This window comes from Phalacrocorax aristotelis, chromosome 3 (assembly GCF_949628215.1).
Source record: "Phalacrocorax aristotelis chromosome 3, bGulAri2.1, whole genome shotgun sequence".
Lineage (NCBI taxonomy): Eukaryota > Metazoa > Chordata > Aves > Suliformes > Phalacrocoracidae > Phalacrocorax > Phalacrocorax aristotelis.
The window spans coordinates 121303569-121327623 of record NC_134278.1 but is presented as its reverse complement, the minus strand read 5'-3'; the positions used below and the strand labels follow the sequence as shown (position 1 = coordinate 121327623).

Here is a 24055-nt window from a genome sequence, read left to right as displayed (position 1 = left end):
CATCTAGGAACTGCACGTTGTTACCTTAAGTGCTTCTTCAGGGACTCTCATCTCTCCCCTGACAACAGTGAAGAGATTAGTATGTAGGAAATGCTAAGGAAAATACTGGAAAGATTTCTCAATTCACAAGAGGATTTTACAGAAAAGCAACTGTTCTGCAGCCTATTCTGCCACTGGAATGGTGACACTTGGTCTACAAATATTTCACTGTTAGGACTAGCATGTACAATCATACTCATCAAAGCAAATGCACAGCACAATTATTTACACCGATATACCTTAATGTTGCAATAATACAAGTTCTTCCCCCCCCCCCACGTGGTAGTTTGCCAAGTAATTAATTGTTATCTTCTCTACTTCTACAGTATCTCATGTGACACAAATATTTTTGTATTTGCCTCCAAGAAAAGTAACATTTCTTACCAACAGAAGGTACACAGCAGGTTATAAATAGTAATTGGAAGTTGACACTTCTTGCGGTGAGAAACAGCAAAGTGTACTTTATTAGTAGTTCTGACCAAAGTACAGTATCCGAAAACCCACCACTTTCTCTAATACAGGCATTTTTGTAGTAACGAGAGAAATAAGTATTTCAAAAGTTGCTTCTCAAATAGTATGAGAACCCTTCATTTAACACAACCATGCTTTCAGCAAGAAAACTGTGTCAGGGCATTTTGCATTTTTACGACAAGGATATCATATCCAAATCTCAATTTATCTTCTAACTTCAGAGTGATGTATGTCTGTTCTGGAATCCTTACATCATTCACAAATGTCTACAGAAATAAATGAGGACAGAAAGAGATACTGTTAAATTCCAAAATAATAAAATGAGAAATCACTTAACTAATTTTATAAGAAAGTTTCCAGGGCTGCAAATTTTCTACTGGTTATTCACCGGGGAATTAAACTATAAGCTCAATTTGCCACCTGCTTCACAAAATATTCCAAAAGAAACCTTAAACACCAGTTGCTAATCAGGCTGCTGACATCACACTGTCCTTGAAAAGTTTCACACAAGTTTAATCTTGTTAGCAGTATTTACTAAATTGTTGATTAACATTCTCTCAAATTAGCACCTCCGCTAATTATTTTTCTTGTAGTTTGCCTTTTCATTTGTATAGCATTTAAGACTGGATATGAGAGTTCTGTTGTAGCTTATAATTTCTAAACATTGTCAAAGGATTTAAAGGAAAAATGGACCAAATTAGTGCATCCAAGTAACTCCAAATAGCAGTGATAAAGAATTCAGTATACTGTGACTCTTGAAAGAGTAGGTGTAACATTTGTAAGCAGAAATACATTATTATACCAGCTAGCAACAGAGCAGAGCAAATTCCATAGGCTTGACAATACCTTTTAAAAAGTCAGTTACTGTACAATAAGTAATCATCTCCTTGAAATCACAGTTGGAAACATAGTTGGAGAAATCAGACAAGCTTTCAGTGGTTTGGAGAAGGATTTATGTACCTGAAAGTTTGCCCAGTTTCACCAACCATATCAGTTGGCTGTTAGAGGCAGCACAGATTACCAGCCACACTGATATCAAGGTCCAGATTAAGCCTAACAGTGAAAAATAACAAGGAATTTGCAAAAACACACTGGGATGAATTTCAAGACAGCCTAAGATACATACAATGACTAACTACAGAGGCAGCAAGGACGAAGAATAGCACATGTTCAAGTCAAAATGGACCTAAGAGATGTAATTTGGAAGAGTTGGAAAACAATTTCATCTCTGTGAGAAAAAAAGTGAATGAATGTAAATAGGGCTTGAAGTTAGATGATTCAAGCCCTAAAAAAAATTCTAGGAAGTCACACAAAATTCTAAAACAGACATAAGCCTTTGTAAGAACCAGGAAAAAGAAGTTTATTCTTTCCATTGGAACGGATCTACATCTTTGAAGACTAATTGACAGTCTTAGGAAGGTAGGCTGCCAGCATCAAGCTAACTGCCCAGGCTACCAACATCAGCAAGACTTGAAGTTGCATGTGGTGACTCAGATACCAGAAACCAAGGATGCTAACAGGCTATGGTAGGAGTATGCATCAGGAACTGAGAGTGTTCTTCTCATAACCTGCCATTTTGCCATTGGAGGGGATACTTCAACCTTCAGATAGAGACTTCTCCCAGAACCTGCTACCTCCCAGTGACAGCCAAGGAGTCACACCACTGCTCTTAGAACTCTAGAGTTCTAAGATTAGGCTGAAACCCTAGCTGTGAAACTGAATTGTTTCTTAAACTGAATTTGTTACTTTCAGAGAAAACTCTATATTGTGTTAGTATCTTCTGAATTTGCTTAATGATAGAGAAATATAAAAGGGTGAAGACGTTTTATCTAGAATAGAATATTAAGCTCTTGATTACAAAAACTAGAGATCAGGCTAGGAAGAAAAAAAAAAAAGACAAGAGGAAAATATAACCCTGCATAATATTTAAGACCCTTTCAGAGTTACACACCCTTGAAGAATCTTCCTATGGTGTGAGCTGACAAAACACTTCTGCATAGCATCTTGCCTGAAACTATTCCTCAAGGTTTAATCTAAATCTGCATTAAGAAGCCACAATTTACATTCTACATCCCTCAACCCCTCCCCGGCTTTCTTGAAATCTTCCCTCTCCTTTTACCTCAAAAGGATGTAACATCTGGACTTATAAGAATGTAGCATCTTCCTTGTAAGACATATGAAAAATCAGCTATATGTGAAAAGTCTCTTGTTCCTTCACGTTACTTCACCTTCTTTTAAAACCCAAAATGAGTCTTAATTTAGGGCAAATTCAAGGCAAATAAAATATTTATGGATTAGCTGGTATGAGACTGCTGCATTATTTAATGAATTATTTATCAGTTGTATGTTTTCCCATACCTTAAAAAATTTACAGCTTCTTGCTCATTTTTACTTTTCATAACAACTACATGTTAATACTACAGATAGATTAAACATCCAGGGTGCCTTTCTGAAACACATTCACTGTGGATTTGTACCAGTTTTAGAGACTAAGAATATTGCAACCCCACAGCATCATCCTACTTCAAACTTAAGAATTCTGCAACAACATGGGCTTGTTTCTAAGGAATGCAGCAGCTGAAAACTGTTATTTTTAAGTGCTTTGACGTTAGGGGCACACACACACAAAAATAAACTGGAATAATTAAGCCAAGAATCTGAATCTTTGAATGCTTGTGTTGCTCATCTAAACCTACTATTAGATGAAGTCTGGAAAGACAGAAACAATATCCTTCCCCAAATGAGTAAAGGGATCTTTTGTTATATTTTCTTTTTCTAAATCAAAATAACATTTATTTCATTATTTAAAAAATTGCTTACCTACTTCATAAAGAATATCTTCGATGAGAAATAAGAATCAAAGGTACAACTATTTACTGGTTTGTAAGCATGAAACTGAGTGGTGTTGGATGCATATTTATTCCCCTTCAATATTGTAATAGCCCAGAGCAAAAACCCATGTGAGGCATATCCTCAAGGCACCTTGAATTTTAGTGAATCACCAAAATTTAGGCTGCCTTGCGGACATGTATGTACACATGTATATACATACATATACATTTTTCCTCTCAGGTCAGAGTTCTAAAATTCATGTGTATGCTGTATACTCAACCCAGAGAGCTCTGAAGGCAGTGTGTGCAGCCTACAGCCATCCTCCTGACTGAACTGATGTCCTACAACAACCAAGCCTCAGTTGCTTTATCACTGGAGTTTTAGAATCTGACCACAGGCTTTGGGATGCAAGACAAAGCTAGCTTGAAAAAGCTAGTTACTATGTAAACAAGGAATCTTACACACCCCCCCTTTAAATCACTCTACACACATTTTTATATATTCACATGATTTCCAGAGCTTTATTCTTCAAATAGTGAGAGTCAACTCTCTAAGCCTTCCAAAGTTTGCTGAGCATTTTGCAATCGAGTCCTAAGACATCAGCATGAAGAGACTTCCTTGTCCTGTAAATATCCCTGAGAAGAATGCTATGCAACCAGGCCATGGATGTTTGATAATTTTCTTCTAGTATGTTTCTGAAGTCACAAAAGTCAAAGGAGAAAATACAGTTCAATTCTGTTGATATTGGTGAAAAAATAATTATATCTTGGCAACTGTACATGTTTTCTTCAGAAGAGTTAATTCCTTAGTCTTTTTTTGTATAAAATATGAGATAAACAGGAATGACCAGGAATCATCATGATGGATTATTTTAAATAAAACTTTACATCATATAAATCTGACTAAAATTTACTTTTGTTTTATTTTCAAATCTAGATGTACAAAGTCCAGGATGAAGACTGACGTAAACTTTCCACTGAATTGGGTGTGATCCAACCATACAGATAAGAATATTCAGGCATTAGGGCATCAGGTGCAATTACAGTTCATCTACTGAAAGTATTTGGGACTCATAAAACTCAAAAGAAAAGCTCTATGTATTGGTAGTAGACCTCTCCCCTTAAACTCTGAACGATCTTGAGTGGTTGAAGTGTATTACACCAGGAATGAAGAGGTTCTGTATACTAAGACAAGTATACATCTGTTCTCCAAAGAAATGGGACTAACTGGGTGACCCAGAAGAAATGTTTGCTCTTGATGAAGCAAGCAAAGTAAGAATGGGTAGAAGCTAATGAAGCACTAAAAGGGGGACTTGGCTGTTACAGAGGTGGTGTTCAAAGTGGAAGCAGTACTTATCCAGTACTTAGCTAGACTAAAAGAATTATTGCCTAGGTAGTAGTTTACTGCATGGTACAGAGGCATTGCACATACTGTTCTGCCACACAATTAAGTATGGTGTTACAAAATTATGTGTTTCTTTTGACCTGAAAGCAGGTAGGTAGAGGTATATAAGAAAAGCACAGTTGGAAAGAGACAGTAAAGGAAGCAATGAGAAGACAAAGAGCAAGGACTGAACTCCTAAGACTTAATGTTCCCTGTCCCAAAACTGTGGGAAGAAAGAGTTCCTTTAATGTTTCTGGGTAAACAGCTATAGTGCAACTTACAACTCAAACCTGAGGATGAATCAGATCAAGTGATGCAAATAACTGAAAACATTTTTATCAGAGGTAAAGAAAGTAGTCAAATGAAGGCCTTTTAACATATATTTTTATTAAATTCAAGTTTTGTGACAAGGCAATGAAAATCTGAAGGTATACCTATTGACTACAGGAATTACATAGAATTAGGGAATAAAATCAAATGGCTCAGCAAAAATCAGTATGCACTGAATTAATTTTTGAAACAGTGCACTGACTTTCAAAATAAAGAGGTATACTAAGTATTTAAGGACCAAAGTACTTACACATCTGCAACTGTTCAAAAGATACAATCCTTCAGGTTACACTGGTTTCATATGGAGTTGAGACCCTGACTCTTTGGAAGGCTGAATTAGTTAATTATAATACAAAACAACAAAGCTAACAGAGACAGACTAACAGAGTTTTTATTTTCAAATGCACTTCAAGATCAAACACCAAAACCTACATCAATGCTAACAGGCACTAACTTGTCAAATGTTTAAAAAAAAAAAATAAGATGATGAAGAGAAATCTCAAATCTATCCACTACCAGTAGCTTTCTAAATATTAATTCAAGTAAGCAATCATAGATGAACTCATGATTTTATTCTGTACACATTCATGACACAGACAAACGTTTAAAGTTATATAAAATAACAACCATAACTAGTGTTTATAAACAGCTGATAAAGTAGTATTTGAAGGGCTAAAAAAACCATGAGAAAAGTTTTTAATAATTGATTATAATATTCCAAACATCTATAAAATGTGAAGCTCACCTAGAATATTATACATGCAATTCCTAGAAAAGCCTTAAAATGTAAGATGTCATATGAAACACTATTTTGCTCATAACTTTGCACTTCTCCTGTAGTAGTTTGTAATAACTTGACTCATGCATTATTCATAGACATTTTGACAAAAAGGATACTGAAAAGCTACATGCAAATATAGAATTAGTCAAATAGGTTTACATACAACATGGCTATTGCATACTAAAATTTTTTTTCCACATAGGAAGTACAGTTTAACATTCTTTTCTGTCTGAAGAAAGGAGAAAAATGGAATAGCATATGAAATAGAAATCAATATCTTAACCACACATTTTAGAGATTAAAATACCTTTTTTTTTAACAACATAAGAGGTTTTTTTTCTACATTTCTGAAATATAGAAGACTAACTTATTCCTTTTTATTCTTTTGAGTTTTTTCCTCCTGCCAAGGCCCTCTTATTAAGGGAATTTATTGCAGCCCTTTAAGTAACGTACAGTGGAAAACCCCCACAAAACCGACATTTTCCTTTTGAATGTTCTCCCATTTCCAATCTTGCATTTAAAAGATAATAACATACACTTGATAAGGCATACTCTCTTTCCTCCAAAAAAACCCCAAACAAGCATACAAAAGACTATGGGGAGCTATCCATTCCTGATGTTAACTTACCCCATTCAAGCTGCCCAAATCCTTCACTAAGTGTTCATCCGTAGAGGCATCATAGTTAAGTACAGCATGTTGCTTGTCCACACTTCGTGACTAGAATATATTTTGAAAATTTGAAAATAAGATAACGTATTTCAAAACAGATCAAGATAGCATTAATGGCTATTTCTTCAAGTAGCATGGTTATTTCTTTTTACATAGCACATTTATTCAAATTATATAAAAAAATTAGTCCCACATATGAAAAATCTCAATCTGAACTCTGGTCCCGGGTGCCCACAGCAGAATCCTGAAACAAATTCAGAATAATTATTTTCTTCCTGTTTGCCCAGTGATTTTAAGTCAGATGCAGACATATCTAAAGATTTTTTTTTTTCAGTTCACCATAGTATCACTGATGTTTAATCTAACGTCATCAACTTTACCTTTATTTTCCTCTCTCTCCTTAACTATATGCATCTTTCAAAACATGAACATGATTCTGTGGTATTGCTGTTCTCTCTGAAACACACTGTTGCCTGTCATGCATCAGTAAATCTTCAATTTTGTTGCCTAGGATACTTACCATAGTATACAAGCGTTGAAATTGTTTCTCCTTCATCTCAGTTTCCTAAACAAATTAGCTATAGCCTCTTCACTAAACGTCTGACCAGTTCCTGAATTATTCTTCCCACTTCAGCATTTATTTATTTCGCATCCAAATGTCAACTCATAGATCAGGAACAATCTTTGTTACTCTTTCCTCCAAGAACACTACCTCCCTAACAGCTAAGTCCCTCTTTTAGCACTTGCCCATGGCCAAGCGTTCTCAGCCTGCAGTGCTAACTTCAAGCACGGAAGAGGTGGAGCTGGATGTATGCTTCCTTCACACATGCATGTGGTCAGCACCTTGACATCTAGAAGAGTTCCCAACTGGATGGAGATCACAGTTCACCTTCCCCAGCTGTGTACACTTCATCTCAGCCTGTTTCTGGCAATTCTGCTAGTACAGTGTCCTGACATGACTGCATTGCAGCACATCCCTTCCAACAGCATCCTTCCAGTTTCAAGCTCACATCTTCTACTCAACTCGTTGTTCAGGACTACATAGCACTGAGAATGGTAAATTTCTGCTCAAGATGTCTGTGCTTATTTCTGAATCAGCACCTGCAGCCTGTCAGTTCTAGGAGTCCCAGTTTTATCAGGCCATTAGCCAGTTCAAGGCTATGACCATGCAACAATTTTCCTAACAAAATGCTTTCTCTTCTCAGAATCCCACACTTATCTCATTCCTTCTTGATTTCTTGAGATTTGCTAATATTATTTTCCTTTCTTTACAGTTTAATTCCTTATTCTTCCTTTTCATGCCATCTTCTGTTTTGCTTTCTCCTTAAAGAAATGAAATAGTCCTCTTCTGCTTATACTTACTACATTATTTTTAGACTTTTCATTTGAGCCAATTTGCTCTGTGGTTTTGAGGTATATAAAAGGGGGATCGGGATATAAAAGGGGAGGGGAGATTTAAGGAAGAGGCAGACAAATGAACAATGTGGTCCATGTCGATAACAGCTGCACTAGTATACCGTATCAGTTAAGTATTTTTAGTGGTAGATGAAGATATACCAGCATCGTTCATTTTCTACTAACTTAGTAACCTTTCAAGTGAAAATAAACTACCTCAGAAAAATCAAATTCACTGATGTGTGTGTTCTGCTGAGCCTGCACTGTCAAGCACAGATTACACTTTTCCACACTCTAGTGACACAGCAATGCAAGCACACAAATTACCCTAGCTTTACCTAGGTTATGGGAAACATTTCTGAACTTCTTTCAATTATGTTATTCAAATACAAGTTGTATTAGCAATCAATTATTTTATAATCTTTCTGTGCTACTTCTTATCAAGAATAAGTTAAGATGAAAATGACCCAAAAGATCCTTAAAGCTTCTTGATATTTTGCCTCAGCTTCCAAAATGGTAAGAAAGATTACTCAAGACTGTGACCTTTAGAGAAACACCTGAAATTCTGCAGAACATTAAGGTTCTCCTCAGGCTTAGATTACTTGCAGATAATCAGACACATCTTTATCCATTGCAATCTTTACAGGTGCAAAGATTGTGCATATCTTTCAAGTGCCATTTTTACTTCTGATTTGTTATTGCAGCCTTCCATCCAAATTTAAGTACTATCAGAATTACATTTTATAAGACTGCAGCTAAGCACCACACAGCTGCTCACTCACTCCCCCCTGCCCCAGTGGGATGGGGAGGAGAACAGGAAGAGCAGAAGTACAAAAACTCATGGGTCAAGTTAAAGATAGTTCAAGCAGCAAAGGAAAGAGGAAGAAGAAAGAAGAAATAAAACAAATCAAGTGATGCAAAGTCAATCGCTCACCACCTCCCACAAGCAGACCAATGCTCATCCAGCCTTTGAGCAGTGGTTACCTTCCCCAAAGTCCCCCTCCCTCATTTTTTATTGCTGAGCATGACATTATATGGTAGGGAATATCCCTTTGGTCAGTTTGGGTCAGCTGTCATGGCTGTGTTCCCTCTCAACTTCTTGTGCATCCCCAACATAGTCATGTGTGTGTAGGAGGAACAGAGTGAGAACAAGAACGTCTTGCAACTGTGCACGCACTGTTCAGCAACAGCTAAAATACTGGTGTGTTATCAACAGTATTTTGATCACAAGTCCAAAATATAGTACCTTAAGGGCTTCTATAAAAAAATTAACTCCATCCCAGCCAGACCCAGTATAAAGATCTACATACAACTGCAGAAATAATAAACAAAAAACAAACAAACAAAAAACAAAACCCAGAATAACTGTGCCAAGAGCTGTATGAATACAAAAATCCATCCTCAGTTAAAATAAATTTTAGACAAAGACTCTTCAATCCTAACTACTAAGAAAACATTTAGAATACAGAAAATAAGAGTAATCTTTTCTGAAATAATTTTTATATTATGAATAATGTAGAATTTTTCACCTTGGAGATGATTCCCTCATCAAGATTCAATAAGTTTTCTAAACATAATGGTAAAACAAGGGGATAAAGTTGTATTTATCCACAAGCAGGATGATGCTTTGGAGCAGTTAGCTAAATACAAAGACTGCACACTGTGTTTGAGCATATTTACAAAATAACGCAGTTAAAGCAAATCTGTAGTCCCAGACATGAACAAAACCTGTTAGAAGAAACATGGTTAGGTACAGATCTGAGGTCTAGTTCTATCAAGCATGCAACAGTGCTGAAATGCTTTTTAATAAGGCTTTTTTAACGTTTTCTGTCAAGAAATCATGAATAAAAGCATTAAATTCTACTTTCTTTAACACGCATTGTCCACATGCTTTGCAGTAACAGAACAACCAAGTTATCAAGAGTAGAAAGGAAGGTCGTACACAAAGACCTATACATACAGAACAAGAACACATTATTAGCTTCTCTTTTGGTGGGTTACTCCCCGTTCAGCAGTATGTGATGTTACAGTCGTGCTGGCATGTAGACCTAACATAACAGCAGGCTAAAGAGAATTTTCTTGAAAATCACCAAGCCCCATCATTCCTTTTACTGTCTCTCAAGTCAATACACAAGAAGTAACATTTCTAAATGACTAGAATCTAGTCACAATATTAATCAGAGGCAGATATTTGTGAAGAAGATGATGACGACTGAAATTTTGTAACACAAAATAATAAATGCTCGAGTACTCAGCTTTACTCTGGGGACTGATCAACCACAGAGAGGAGATGGCATAGGGGAGAGACGGAAGAGTCTCCCTTATTCAGAGACAACAACCCATTACAATAAGCTAGTGGTAAAATTTTTTAATTATAATCTTCTGGGTAGGAACCCAACAGGGTAAGGTTTTTTTAGTTGCTTTTCTTCTGGTTTTGAGTGTTGGAGGTTTTTTGTGTTGGTTTGCTCTTGTGTTTTTTTTTAAATACTTACCTCATAAATCACCAAGACATCATACTGCCTGTCTTTAAAGAGAAATTAAGAGTATTTTCAACTACTTTGATGGGGCAAAGTACTTCCAACACCAATAAAACCTTCAGATGCCTTCTGAGGTTGGGAGCCAAATGGAGTTTACTATAGATGTTGCTTTCTGAGTAGACACATAAAAGTAGGTTTCTAGGCACTTCATTTGCAAATAAGATTCTAATTTGGCCATTAATGGCTATATACACCAATCTTGGGAACAAAAAAATCCAAAAGAAAATATTTGATTGAATGGCTGAGAATACTAGTTCAATCCTCTTAAGAGTTCTGCAGTAACCAAAGACAAGAAGAAATCCCAAAATATTACCATTAACCATTCAAAAACATATCTACTAGAAAGAAGCAGCTCAGAGGACTACAGCTTTGACAGGGCAAAGTGCATGCAATACAGCTATGTAACAATACAGTTACACAGCTCTAAGAGTTCTACTACATAATGATCCTGAAAGTTGTGGAAGTTACTGAAGTATCAAACTATTTTCACCAAGACTTGCATTTTTACAGTTCCACTGAAACCATTATTGAGATTGAGTCATTCAACTTCCTTAGAGATACAGAAATACTCTTCTCTAATGATTTCATTTGCCTTTGTTCAACAAGATGGGGACATGGGGACAGAGTTACATCAGATCATGTGACTAAATTAGATTACAAGTTACAGAAAAAAAAGAAAGCTCTTTTCAAGAGCATCCAGTGCACTTAGCATTATCACATTTTATAGAGTACACAATCCACTTTACTGATCATATTGCAAAATTTATTTCATCTTCTATTCTTACATTCTGTGATTTACATGAAGAAAATGGGATCCTCTGCACTTTGACAGTAACTGCATGATTGAAGGCAATATATTTAAACTAACTGTTTCTATGAACACAAAATATTGAGCAAAAGAATCGCTCCCCAACATGTGGGGAATTGTCTTTTTCAAAAGGAATATAAAACTGGTGCATTAAGTTCACGATCTGAGCAGTTGTACATGGAAGGCTGATGCAATTACCTGTAACATCAGCTCACAGTCATCTCTTCCAACAAAAATCATTTCTCGTGGCAGCCTATGACGGGTGCCTCCACTGCTCACCAAAAACCAGGATGTTAAGCTCATTTTCTGCTTAGCTGATAAATCCTTGGCAAAGCTACGTCATCCTACAGTGAGAGAGAGAGAGAAAAATTAATTTCAGTTATTTTTAGCTACAGTTCCTGCTTAGCAAACACCGTGAGCAGAATACAAAAAGCCTCTGAAAATACGGAATTCTCAATAGCATGTACTGAATCCAGCAATCACAGGAAGTTACATGCTCCAGATTTACATAGTCTGAGGCTTCATACAACTAGGCAGATTTAATCAGAGGTAAGCTTCTTCAAAATGAACACGCAGCTAGTTAATGCCAAAGTCATATGTCAAGTTGTCAGAAACCTTTTAACATTTGACTGCTTATTATCAAGGTAATCGCTACACTAATGCTTCACTATCACAACCAATAAACAACGTGGCAAACGTTCACAAAATACAGCAAGTAACTTGCATGTGTGTCATCCCATTTTCCTGCGAAAAAGAACTACCTCATTTGGTTTTAAACTCATTTCCTCTGTACAGTACCAAGTGAAAACTTAAATTAAAGGAACCTTTGCTTCTTATTTAACATTAGATTTTTCTCAATAAAACTTGTATCTTGGAAATTTAACAGTGTACATTTAGAACTGTAAACAAAGCAGAGCAAAATGAACAACTCGGAAGTTATTTATAACCAATAAAACTGAAAACAGTGCTCCTACAAACTTTAATTTTCCAGTAATCAACATGACATGCTACATACTTACACAGAAGAAAACCCACGGCTACTTAAAATGTCATAAAACCCAAAAGAAAACAAAACTTGAAAACCAGATAAAATCGTCTACGGAAAATTTCTTCACATAATATGGCCTACTTGACACTGGACGAAAATATGTTTAAAAGCACTCTCCAGAGTAATTCAATGGTTGATACTTGGAAAAGCCTTTAAGAAATATTCCAAATCTCTCCTTAAGAAAAGGCAAGCCAAAGTACTAATTTCATTCGTTACCACTCTGTATTCACTAAAAGAGAAACTAAAGAAAACAAAAAGCGACTAGTCTGCATTCCTGTCAGTACCAAATCGCTGGCATTTCTCTTCTCTTTTATTTATATGTCATTTAGTGAAATTATGCAAGGGTAGCAAATGTACTGTAAGCAGACATAAGCCTGCAGCAGACTTGAGCATAATCTGCATAATAACAAGAATTCAGCGAGGTTCTCAGAACCCAACATGTAACCACTAAGACAACAATGCCAGCACTGCCCCATTAGGCAAACTACAAATCAAGGAGAGACATCACAAATTATGAAAACTTATAAAGGGGACTGAGTTAGGTCAAGACTGCATCTGAAGAAGACAAACCAGGCAGCCAAAAAACAGTAAGTTGAAAGTATACCATGGCAGGTACTAAAAATGAACCAGCAGAGCTGTTGACTCAGTTAAAAAAAATAATGCAATTCAAAGGGAAGAAATTAGAAAGATGTAATGTGCTAAAGATCTACTTAATACAAAAGTAAATATGTATTGCAACACCTTATACAGTGATGCCTACAACAGGATTATCTTTCCACAGCTGTATCACAACACATTCTTCAAATTACACTTATGTCCACTTAATGTTCTCCAACTCAATGGAAGAAGTGATACAGCATCTCTAATACACTTTATTCAGAGAAAATATGAAGATTACAAATTAAATGTACAATAACAACTTGTTGAAATCAAATTTAAAAGACATCTAGTTACCAAATAAGTATTTTCATAATTTAGTTTATTCAGCACCTTTGAAGGAAATTAACATTTGTATTTTTAATTTAACCTAGTTTAAAACTAGAAGATAAACTAGGTCAATCAAATGACATTTTTCCATTCCTTTTAGGAAAGGCAAAGGAAGTATCAAAAATGGCTAGCCTAGGTTCCAGCTTTTAACAAATAAATTAAAAAGATGTTTGACAGCAAGCATGCTGTTCAATATCAAAACTTTTAATTCCATTTATATTTTACTGCCTTTTAACTCTGCCATCTGCTTGTAACATGCACACCATTTGGCCTTCCTGTTCTAACTGGAAATTCATATGAAAACCTCCAAGAGGATATAAACTATTTGAAAAAGTTCTTAATCTAATACTATGTTTTAGTTTACATAGGTAGACTGTGAATAAAGGAGAAAAACTATTTATTAAACAGACAAGTAGGTCAACATTTACTCAGCTGAAAAAAGCCCCAAACCCCCTACAATTATAAAGTCTGACAACAGATTAAGCTACCTGAAATAATTTTATAAAATGTATTATACAGAGCAATCATTGCCACAGTTTGGCAGCACATTTGTAGTCAAAAGCCCATCACTATTTCGATTGAAGTTAATAATGTTTTTCTTTTCAAACAGTGCTGTCTCAACTGCAACGAATCATCAACCTAGATACATATTTTAAATATTCCTTAGAATAAACCAAAGCCTTTGATCAAAGCTATGCTGAAAGTCTGCATAGCAAAACTGGCTGAAAACAGGATACAGTAGCAACAGTTACTTAATATCAGAACAAAAAAGTGCATTAAAAATTTTATATGAAACTGCACACTTATTATTTAGACAGTATATGGATGATTAACTTTCATGAAGTTTTTGAGGTGCAAGTTAATGATATTTTTAATACACTACTGTATTAAAAACTCCAGCTGTAGTATTCTGAAGAATACAAGGATGAAAGATTGTTCACTGTCTAGGGGATACCAAATCAAATTACTATAAGACAGGTGCAAAATCATCATCAGAAGTGGCTCTTTGCACAGTGTAAATTTAGGCCATGTTAATTGTTGCAATGAAATGTTATGGATACTAAAAGGTTAAACTGGGTTCAAAAAGAAATAAGCATTCATGGAGAAAAAATCTGCACGCCTATTAAATGCAGTGACCCCACTTATAGCTCAGGAACTGCATGCAATGTGCATTTTGAGAGACTGGGAGCGTGCTCTAGTGAGGTCTCACTTGGTATCGTCCTAGTTAATAGTCTCTCTTCCTTAGCTAGCCTTTTTTTATGGGGAACAGGATACTGGCCCAGATGGCCCTGTCCTACTCCAGTACAGATGACACTTTTTAGATGAAATATTTACGAAAAGTATTGATTACTTCTGTAGAATAATTAATCTTAAATGCTTGTTTGAAACATTTTGTTTTATGAGTCTTTCCTAATATGGCAGTATTGTGTTGTAATCTTTAAAAAAACTAGTAAACGTTTCATCATTAAGACTTGATCGTTCAAAGCAATACTTTATTCTAGTTACCTGGAAGTTAGCTGCTGAGACACCTATTGCAACTGCAGAACACTTCCTTGTCTGCAGAAGAAACAGCATTTCTGAATTGTGAAAGACTATGAATTTCAAAAGGCAGTAACCAGTGTGTAAGAATGAACACATGGGTAGTAAGTCATTTGAAACAGATGATGCAGCAACAGGAAAATTGGCTGCATCATCCCTGTAAATATAATTCTGTCCTATGAACTAATGCCCTGCTTTATGTAGCCAAAAGATGGGTGTAACCAATTTCAAGTATGTCTAGGGAAGCACTGCCAAGATTTGAGTTTTGGTAGAGTAATGTTATTGAAGCAAAAATCCTTAATAATCTTACATTTGAGCAATCTACAGTCTACATTTTTTTTACTTGCCTGTAACAGAAAACAGCCAACTGTTTTCTCCAACTAAACTATTAGCAAGTACTGAGACACCGATACTACAGAGAAACAAAAAGCTACATTTAAAACTTAAACTAAACCTAAGACAAGCCTGAAATTCAGACTTAAGCACCACAGTCTTCAATATTAAGGCTGAAAATAGCATCATTTTAATGGTACACAATTATCCTATTACTGTACCAAAAAGTCTATTTAAGAATGTTTTAAAATAACATTCAAGAAAACCTGCATCTGGCTGAGACACAGTACTGACAAAGCTGGAAGCCCTATGTTGCCCATTATTTGCCCTTATAAGTTCGTATTTCCAGCTGCTAAAAAATTTGCTAAAATTAAGTTTACCTTCTCATAAAATTACCTAGTATATTTGGGGAAGCTTCAGAAGAAAGGACTCAAACATTTCCAAAACAGGTTACAGGAAAATATTCTATGCTACTACCTCTTTAAAAAATCATAAATAGTACTTCATATATGCAAATTGATAACTGACATGAGCAAAAGTTACAAACTGGTACTAAGGCCTTCTGTCACTTGTGCAAATCTATCCAAATGCAGACAAGCAATAGGCTTTTGAAAACTTCCCATGTGTATATTAGTTCACGAGCACAGAGATAAATTCTCTCAACGCACCTGCCTACACAGAGTATGCTCCACAATTTGTTTTTACTCCATGTTTTTAATGTTATAGTGCCAGTTAGAACCAAAAATAGGGCATCTTTCCCCAGTACTCTCAATTCATCCCCTGTTGCTAGTAAAGAACATACATGAGGGTAGAAGACCCAGAAGGAGAGAACACCACCACACCTGGACAAGACACTTGAGCTGGAGCAAGGCAGACTCTGGAGTGAGGAATCAAGACAGACAAACACCAGGTATAAGCCATGACACGGGAGAGTTCAGAATTAAAAGAGCACTAATGGAGCCAGTAATGCCTGGAAAAGACCTGAAGTTGAAGCTGATTTCCAAATCGCAAAGAAATGCTGTCAGCAAACAATGCCCGCTGGAAAAGCGCCTACGATAACTGCTTTATTGACTAACAAGGTAATTAAGGACACTAGTGCCAGCAGTTCTATTTTCGACTGAAACAGAGAAATGCATGCTATAGAAAGAAAAGAGCAAAATGAAGGTAATTCCAACCCTGAGAAGATTACTGTATCAATATAAAATTGGTATTAAGAAGTAATCTATGAAGATGACATTTAAATCTAGGAAGTTAAGTGGAAAACACCACAACAATATTCTCCTCTGTAAAACACACTGAAGTCGGGCAGTACTGCAAGCAGTGTTCCACGTGCAACCATAGCCAACCTACTCACATACATGCATTAGAAAATAACCTTTAACTATATCACCACGTAATATTTTAACTAGGACATCTACCTTATTCAGGTTAAAACAAAAAGCTTAAAAGCCAATTAAATCAGTAGGTTTTTTCCTCATTTCCTTATCAGTTGATTAGCCTATGCATTAGTTACTGCACAGGCACTAAACCTTGTGACTTGACTGAACCTTGTTTTTTTGTTTTAGTTTTTTAGTTTTGCTTAGGCAACTAAAACCTTGTGACTAAACTTAGTGACTTGACAAAGTCACTAAATACCTTTTGTGGATTATTAACTTCCTACTGACTTTATCCGCCATGCTCATCACCACAACATGAGAAATTAACCAATACTTATGGTAAAATCTCCACAAAATGTCTAAAAAGGGTTTATTATAAACAGGGAACTGTAGAGAGCACTTTAGCACTGAAGTACCTTAATATTGAGCATTTAAAATCCAAAACCAACAACATTTCTTCTTAAATTATGCAGTTTTACACAACACTACAGGTGTTCAAATGGTCTCATTTATTTCTGTAACAACACTGAATGCCTAATTCTTTTGCAAGTAAGGTTAAAGCCACATGTAGGGTGGCTAGAAAATTAAGACCACCTTTCCAAAGGTACAGGTAGATGGCTCATCTGCCATCACAGGGACTATAAATACAAGAAAATAATTCATAGTCTAGGGTAGCTTCTAAATGTTTTAGTCATGAAGCTACCCTTGGTGCTTTTATAATCCCCTGCTTCTTTTGCTACTCATATTGCTGTGATCCCAGAAAGGGAAACAGAGGGCTCCGCAGACAACAGTTTCCTGGCTGAAGCTATTCTGACCAATTCCTAGGGCTATTAACAAATTCACTTCATGGACTAAAGCGCATATCTTGGGGCGGGGAAAAAACCCAAACAAAAAAAAACCCCAAAACATAACAGATGCATGGTTGAAGAACCTCTCATTGGGAACAAATTCAATCTACATAAGCCATTCTTCATGCCACTGTAGCATGCGACATTGCTGCTCAAAACCCTCAAGCATATACATAGCCTAAACTGCTTTAATTTAGATGGGTAACCATAAATAAATTTATTTCTTGAAGAATTTATGGACCTTCAGAATTCACAGTGTATTTCACAAGAGGAAGCAAGAAAACTTCAGTGTTGGCCACTGCTTGCCAAGCAACCTGGGATACAGCTGTAGAAGTTTAGCACAGTGAAAAGACACTACTTTGGTCAGGCCAAGTTGGATCAAGTTGTCAAGTGACAACACTTTTCACTTTGAGGCTTTGGTTAGTGTTGTAACAATATCCATAAAGGTTAATAAAAATATACCCTTAAAAAAGGCTATTAGAAAATTTAATTTAAAAAAAATTTCAATCGAAGCATAAATTATGTAAATTATGCTTAAAAACATTGAAACTTTTTATCAACATTCCCCAGAGAAGAGGAAGTTGCATGCCTAGGAAAACTGAACAAAAAATCTAGATTTTCAGCAGTCGTCCAACAAGCTTAAAGTGCTATTATCTAATATTCCCCTGACTGGAAAATTCACCTGAACACAACCCTCTAGAAACATTCAAAGGCTATATAAAGCCTTGAACAAGAAACTATTCCCATGCACACCAACATAAAGAAATATTGATATTAGTTTTATAAAGTTCATGAAAATTCTGTGCAATTACTTGAGAGTTACACTGACATAGAGTAGAACTGGATGGCAAGCCTGCCAATAGGTGAAATGGAAGAAAACAGGAAACACAAGGGAAAAGTGAAGCATCTATTCAATTTAAATTCCTTGTTCAAATGCGGAGCATGGGTACATTCAGGATGACTCTCCCTATCACTAAACCAAAACATCTCATAAAAATTGCAGTCCTCCTTGGTCTGTTGGCGTATCTCTTAAACTTACTAAGGTTTAGCTGACAAGGCAACAGAATCATAGCCTTGGTATTCATTCTGCTTCTGAAGTACTTGGCTTGTTCCACCTTAGCTCAAATATCCAAATTCGGCCACAGTTTCTTGAAAAACAGAGTAGAAATTCATATTGAAACCTTATACTATGTCTAAAATACGTAATTTTCACTGTCCATTGAAAGATGTAGTCTTCACTAAATTCTACAGAACAAGGGAACCACTGAGAGCAAAGAAACCCTTTTAACCACTACTCTGCAAAACTGCTCTCCTTTTGCCCCTCCCCTTTTTTAGTCACCTTTTTTATTGTACACAGAGATGGAGGAGGAAAGAAGGCAAAATAAGAGTATGAAAACCTCCTTGAATCTTAAGCCTACAAAATCACCTGAGCCTTTTGTTTACAGGCAGAAAAAATTGTTCACTTGCAACATCTGCTAGACACAATATTTTTAAAGATTTTTTAAAAGTTACTTTAAGCTTAAAAATAAATAAAATTAAATGTGATAAAACGTAGAACAGAAACCAAAACCAGAGCAAGAAAATGCTTTTATAGAGCATCAGGACATCAAGCTGAGTCATATCCCTGTTTTCTTCTTTTATTTAGCACACATTCAACAGGTAGATATGCACATTACCTATATTACCTATATGTATGTGTGTGTATATATATACACATCTATATGAAAGACTAACTAAACCAACAAGAGTTAAAGAGTTCTACCAAATCAATAAAGCAATAGCAATATATTTCTCAGGGGGTGTCTGGCTAGGAGAGAAAGGAAGAAGGAAAACCAAACAAAAAACTGTTGGTCTTTTTTTTGTTTAAAATGGTTTGGTTTAATTGTTTTAAACTAAAGGAAGGTAGATTTAGACTGGATATAAAGAAAAAAGTTTTTTACTATGAGGGTGGTGAAACACATGTTGGCCGGAGAGGTGGCAGGTGCCCCATCTCTAGAAAGACTCAAGGTCAGGTTGGACGGGGCTCTGAGCAACCTGATCTAGTTGAAGGTGTCCCTTCTCACTGCAGGGGGGTTGGACTAGATGACCTCTAAAGGTCCCTTCCAATCTACGAAAAAAAAGAGGGTGGGGAGGGAAGAGACAACAACCACACCTTTTGCTTTACAGTGACAAAACTGGAGGGTACAGCCTGGCACCCTGTCAGTCTGGGCCTAGGGTCAGATTATCACAGCCGACTCCTCGGTAGCATTTGTGGGAAGCAGCATGTCTTCCTTATATTTTAATTACAGAAAGGCATAACAGCACTCACAGCTAGAAGGCTTTTAAGGACAGAGAGAGATTTTCCTCCTGCATTCAAAGAGTTTGAGATCTCTACAGAAGGAACCCTGTTACTCTTCTTGCCCTACAGGTTGCCCCATGCATCTGACAGAGTAAGGACAAGAAAGCCGCTCAGAAGGCTGTTGCCCTCTGGCAGCCAATCTGTCCTGTAATGTGGCTACAGCTGTGGGGGTGCACAAACACCCTCTCCCTCCGGTCCAGGTCAGAATTAGACCTACATCTATTTTATTGCTGTGACACACAGAAATATCTGTCAGGACAGCAACTGAAATAACCCCCTTTCTCTGCCAACAGTGCAGCTGCACTGAAAGTTGCTTGGGGTTTTGATTTTGAAGGACAATTACTTAAAAGACCATATCCTACTCCATTATTGATGCAATAATAACTAAAAAAAAGCCTGAGATCTTTTCCTTTGCTATTTTATCAATATCAACATATAAATACTGCAAACAAATGTACAAAAATAAGGCTTACCTGATGGCTATCAATCATTTGAGTGTAACAGTATGCAAAAAAGGTATTATTTGCATGAATAAACAATCAGGTTGTCTACAACAAATATGAAGTCCAACACTGAGACTTTATACCAAGTTTAAGCAAACTCAACTGAAACTAAATAAACTTCCATTTAAAGCACCTAAGAAAGGAAAATTAAAACTACAGAAACTATGATGATAGTCAGGCGTTCCCCTACCACAAAAGTCCCTTTAAATAAAACAAAAAACAACACAACCACCCCCACCCCCACCCCCCAAAAAAAAACCAAAAGACAAACACGGATTAAGACACTACCAGGGGGGGAAACCACACAAGAAAAACCACCACACCCCACAATTCCTCGTAGAACCTAGGAGATCAAACTGTATTAAGAACAGCAGATTGAAACTAAGGCTTCAGCAACTTGACAAAAAATAAAATAGTGGGTTATATTTACAGAGAATATTGGTAAACAAAAATTCTTAGAAGACTTACTAGAAAACTTCGCACTAGACTGGTCCTGTACATGGAAGCAGTCTTAGAGTCATAAGCAGTTTTATGCATATATTGTTGTTATAATAATCAGGGGTACCAGAGGGTTAAATCGTTTTTCTTTGTTTTAAGGTATTCTCAGTCTAAACATTAGATTTCACACTGTTAAAAGCATACTCAGTTATTAGCCAATCAGATAAACCCATTAAGACTTCAAAAAAGTGACCCTATTTTATCTTTTGATAACAGACAATAAGGATATTTTGCATTTATTAAAGAACAGGAACAGCTTATTTTGCATTCCTAATCTTTACATTCCTAAGCAAAAAATAATTTGTCATGACTATTATTCTTTGCAGACTTCTTACACTGAAAGGCAACACTCTTCAAAAGCTACTTTCAATAAACAGTTAAAGGGCAATGACTGCTTGTAAGAGTACCTTGACTTACTATCAAACAATGAAGTGTTGATATTTTGTCCATCACACTCATTCAGATTAAGGAACTGCATAAAGAAAAATATTTTGAAGATTTCCTACTTCACCATGATCAAACAAGGTCTTCTATACAGAGATTAGCATACCCAGTACGCTAATAAAGATAGTACATCTGGTAAGCAGCCTTTAGAAATTATTGTGGCAAGCAGGCCAAAGAAACCATAACCAAATTGTCTTTGGGAAAAAGCTTCCTTTAATGAAAGCTACAGAAATACTGCCCTCCCTCCCATATCAGACTGTATTATCAGACTACGCTATTGCCAAGACAAGAAAAGAGTAAGATAAGGAAATAAATAAAAATCAGGCATTGCATTCAGCAGAATGTAAGCTTAAAGATGCAGTCAAGTACTCCTCCTCCTCCTCTACTTCCCATTCTCACTGCCTCCATCATGGCCTATTCCAAGTTATTTTGCAGGCTGTGCATGAAAAGGAGGTTTTATTTGTATTGGCCAAGTCCTGACCACAGTCCTGAGCACTATTGAAAAGACAAACACTACTTTGCAAGTAAAACTGGACCTCTTAACCTCCCAAGGGTGGTGATTTCACTTTCCCCAAAATTGTGAAATATATGGGGTTTATTCCATGTCCCAAAATACTAAGTAAGATTAAATTACATTCAAGGCAATGCAAATTTTTTCTTCTTTAATACAGGGAATTATTTACTTTGTGGGTATGAAGGTAAGTATACTCTCCAGAGAAAAACATGTATTTAAGTAATTTTAACATCTTTCCGTTTTCAATTCCATTTGCTTCTTGACACAGAACATGAAAGCTGAACCAATAAGGGACCATTATTGAAATCAACATTACTGATTGCTACATCCATCCATAGTATTACAGATATATAACTTGAAAAAGATATTCTATGATTATTCTTTGCTACATCTCCACTGGAACATGAAAAACATATTTATCATTCCAAGGTAGGCTCCATACAAAATATTTGATACATACTCCCCTCTCCCTTATGGAATGCTTTGGAGCTTTTTACAATTTTTCTCAACAGCCAAGTCCACAGATGTATTTTTCTTGGAAATACACTAACTTGTTTGTTCCAAGATCAGTAACACAGGCCCTACATAGAAAAAAAAAAAAAGTTGGATGTACTTATTTTACAAAACAACCAGAGGCTCAAAATTTTGCTTTAAAAATTACAAGTGATGTTTGCTCTAGGCAATCTTCACTGTCTGAAGGCAGGGAGAGTGTGTGTCCATGCACGAGCATAATAAAAGCTCATTGAACCCCTGTCATAATTCTGTGGTGCTACATGGGTATTCTACAAAATATTTAACATCATGACAAGCTTAAAACCAAACTTCTTTAAAAATTAGCATGGTAGCTCTGATGTAAAGAAAGCAATTTTCTTCACATTCAGCATTTCCCAATCAGACAAAAACATGGGACTTGATTTTAAGATCTTCTCCTAATAGGAAGTCCTCTTTCTAGAGATTCATATAAAAATGAACAAGTAGAACAAGGCTTAAAATGCATTATATTTTAAATATTTGTTCAGTTCTTTACTCACAGCCCAATTCATTCAACAGACATCTAGCCTTACAGTTTGGAGTATAGCATTTCTTGAATGTCTGTGTCCTTCCCATCTCTCTCCTTCCCATGAAATGAACCCAAAAGGTAACAAATACACACTTTCTCAATGTATGACCACATGAAAACAGCAGCCAGAAAGACAAAAAGACAGTATTAAGGATTTAGCAAGACACAAAGCAGGGTAAAACATGTGCAGAAACAACAAGAATACCCATGGTTTTAATGATTAATATTACTTATTACAAAGATTTCAAGCCGGTCTGTAATTAGAACCTAGCAAATGCCTTCCCTGAGAGAAGCTATTCCACATTTGCTTGTCATGCCCACTCACTCCTTTCTTGCATGCAGCCGACAGGAATACAGCTACTAGCACAGTAAGTCTTAATTCTATTTCTTACACTACTTCTTACTGAATGTGATCAAACACTTACATGTCAAATTGTCACTATAAGCTTTTAGAATTACCACATACAGTGAGCTTGCAGATTGATGATTTTATGCAAGGACTTGTTCCAGCAGGTATATTACGAAATGTCAACTAAATCACAATCAGAAGCCTTCATTGCTATGTAAGCAGAATATTTTCAGGTGGACCTTTATACACTGATTTAAGAATGACTGGTGATTTAAACTTGATTTGATACAACATTAGCATATGTTTTGCAGAATACTACAATGAAAGTCTGGTTGACCTCAGGACACTTGAAGACCACTGGAAAATGCTTTTATTAGTATCATACTAAAAAAATTTTAAAGGCTATTAAATGAATGCAAGTGTTTCTTTCAATAGACAGAAATCTGGAATTCAAGCAGTTCTATGGGAGAAAACCTATAGATTTTCCTTTGTAATTTCAATAATGTTGTTGCCTTAAAAAAATAAATAAATGAAAAGGAAGAGTTGTGAAAGGGAATGCTAAATGGGAAGAGCTCTGAACTCCACACACACTGTCCCATGAACCAAACCAAATAAACCATCCACAAAAAGGGATCAAGTCATCCCTTTCATTGGTACTTTAGTGAACAAGTATGGGGCTTTGGCTTTTGTTTTTTTAGGAACTACCCACAGCTAACGACAGAAGTTACTCACTTTGTGTCTCCAACAAAAAGGTTTGACTGGGAACTTAGTTATGCTTAGCTGCATAAAAAGTAAAAGGTATATTAAACAACACTGAGCATGCTACTGCAATAGCAGACTAGTATTCTGGTTTACCAAAAACATTTTAAATCATTTTAACATGGAACTAAATATGGACAAAAGCATAAGAAGTTGATTAAGACAGATCATCATCAGCTCCCTTTTTAAAGGCTGGAACAATTACCGTCCTCT

At 36.0% G+C, this 24055-nt stretch overlaps 1 protein-coding gene across 9 annotated transcripts in view; it reads right to left on the bottom strand.

Moving 5' to 3' along the window:
* CEP170 (centrosomal protein 170) overlaps window positions 1–24055 on the bottom strand; it is a 107469-nt gene that overhangs the window by 72540 nt on the left and 10874 nt on the right. For all 9 annotated transcript variants that reach the window (XM_075089377.1, XM_075089379.1, XM_075089383.1 and 6 more), the window contains exons 2-5: window positions 11445–11590; window positions 6465–6554; window positions 698–776; window positions 25–83 (exon numbers count right to left, since the gene is read on the bottom strand). In XM_075089377.1, the coding sequence (XP_074945478.1) occupies window positions 25–83; window positions 698–776; window positions 6465–6554; window positions 11445–11549 (333 nt within the window). In that variant the 5' untranslated portion in view covers window positions 11550–11590. The remainder of the gene's footprint in view (window positions 1–24; window positions 84–697; window positions 777–6464; window positions 6555–11444; window positions 11591–24055) is intronic.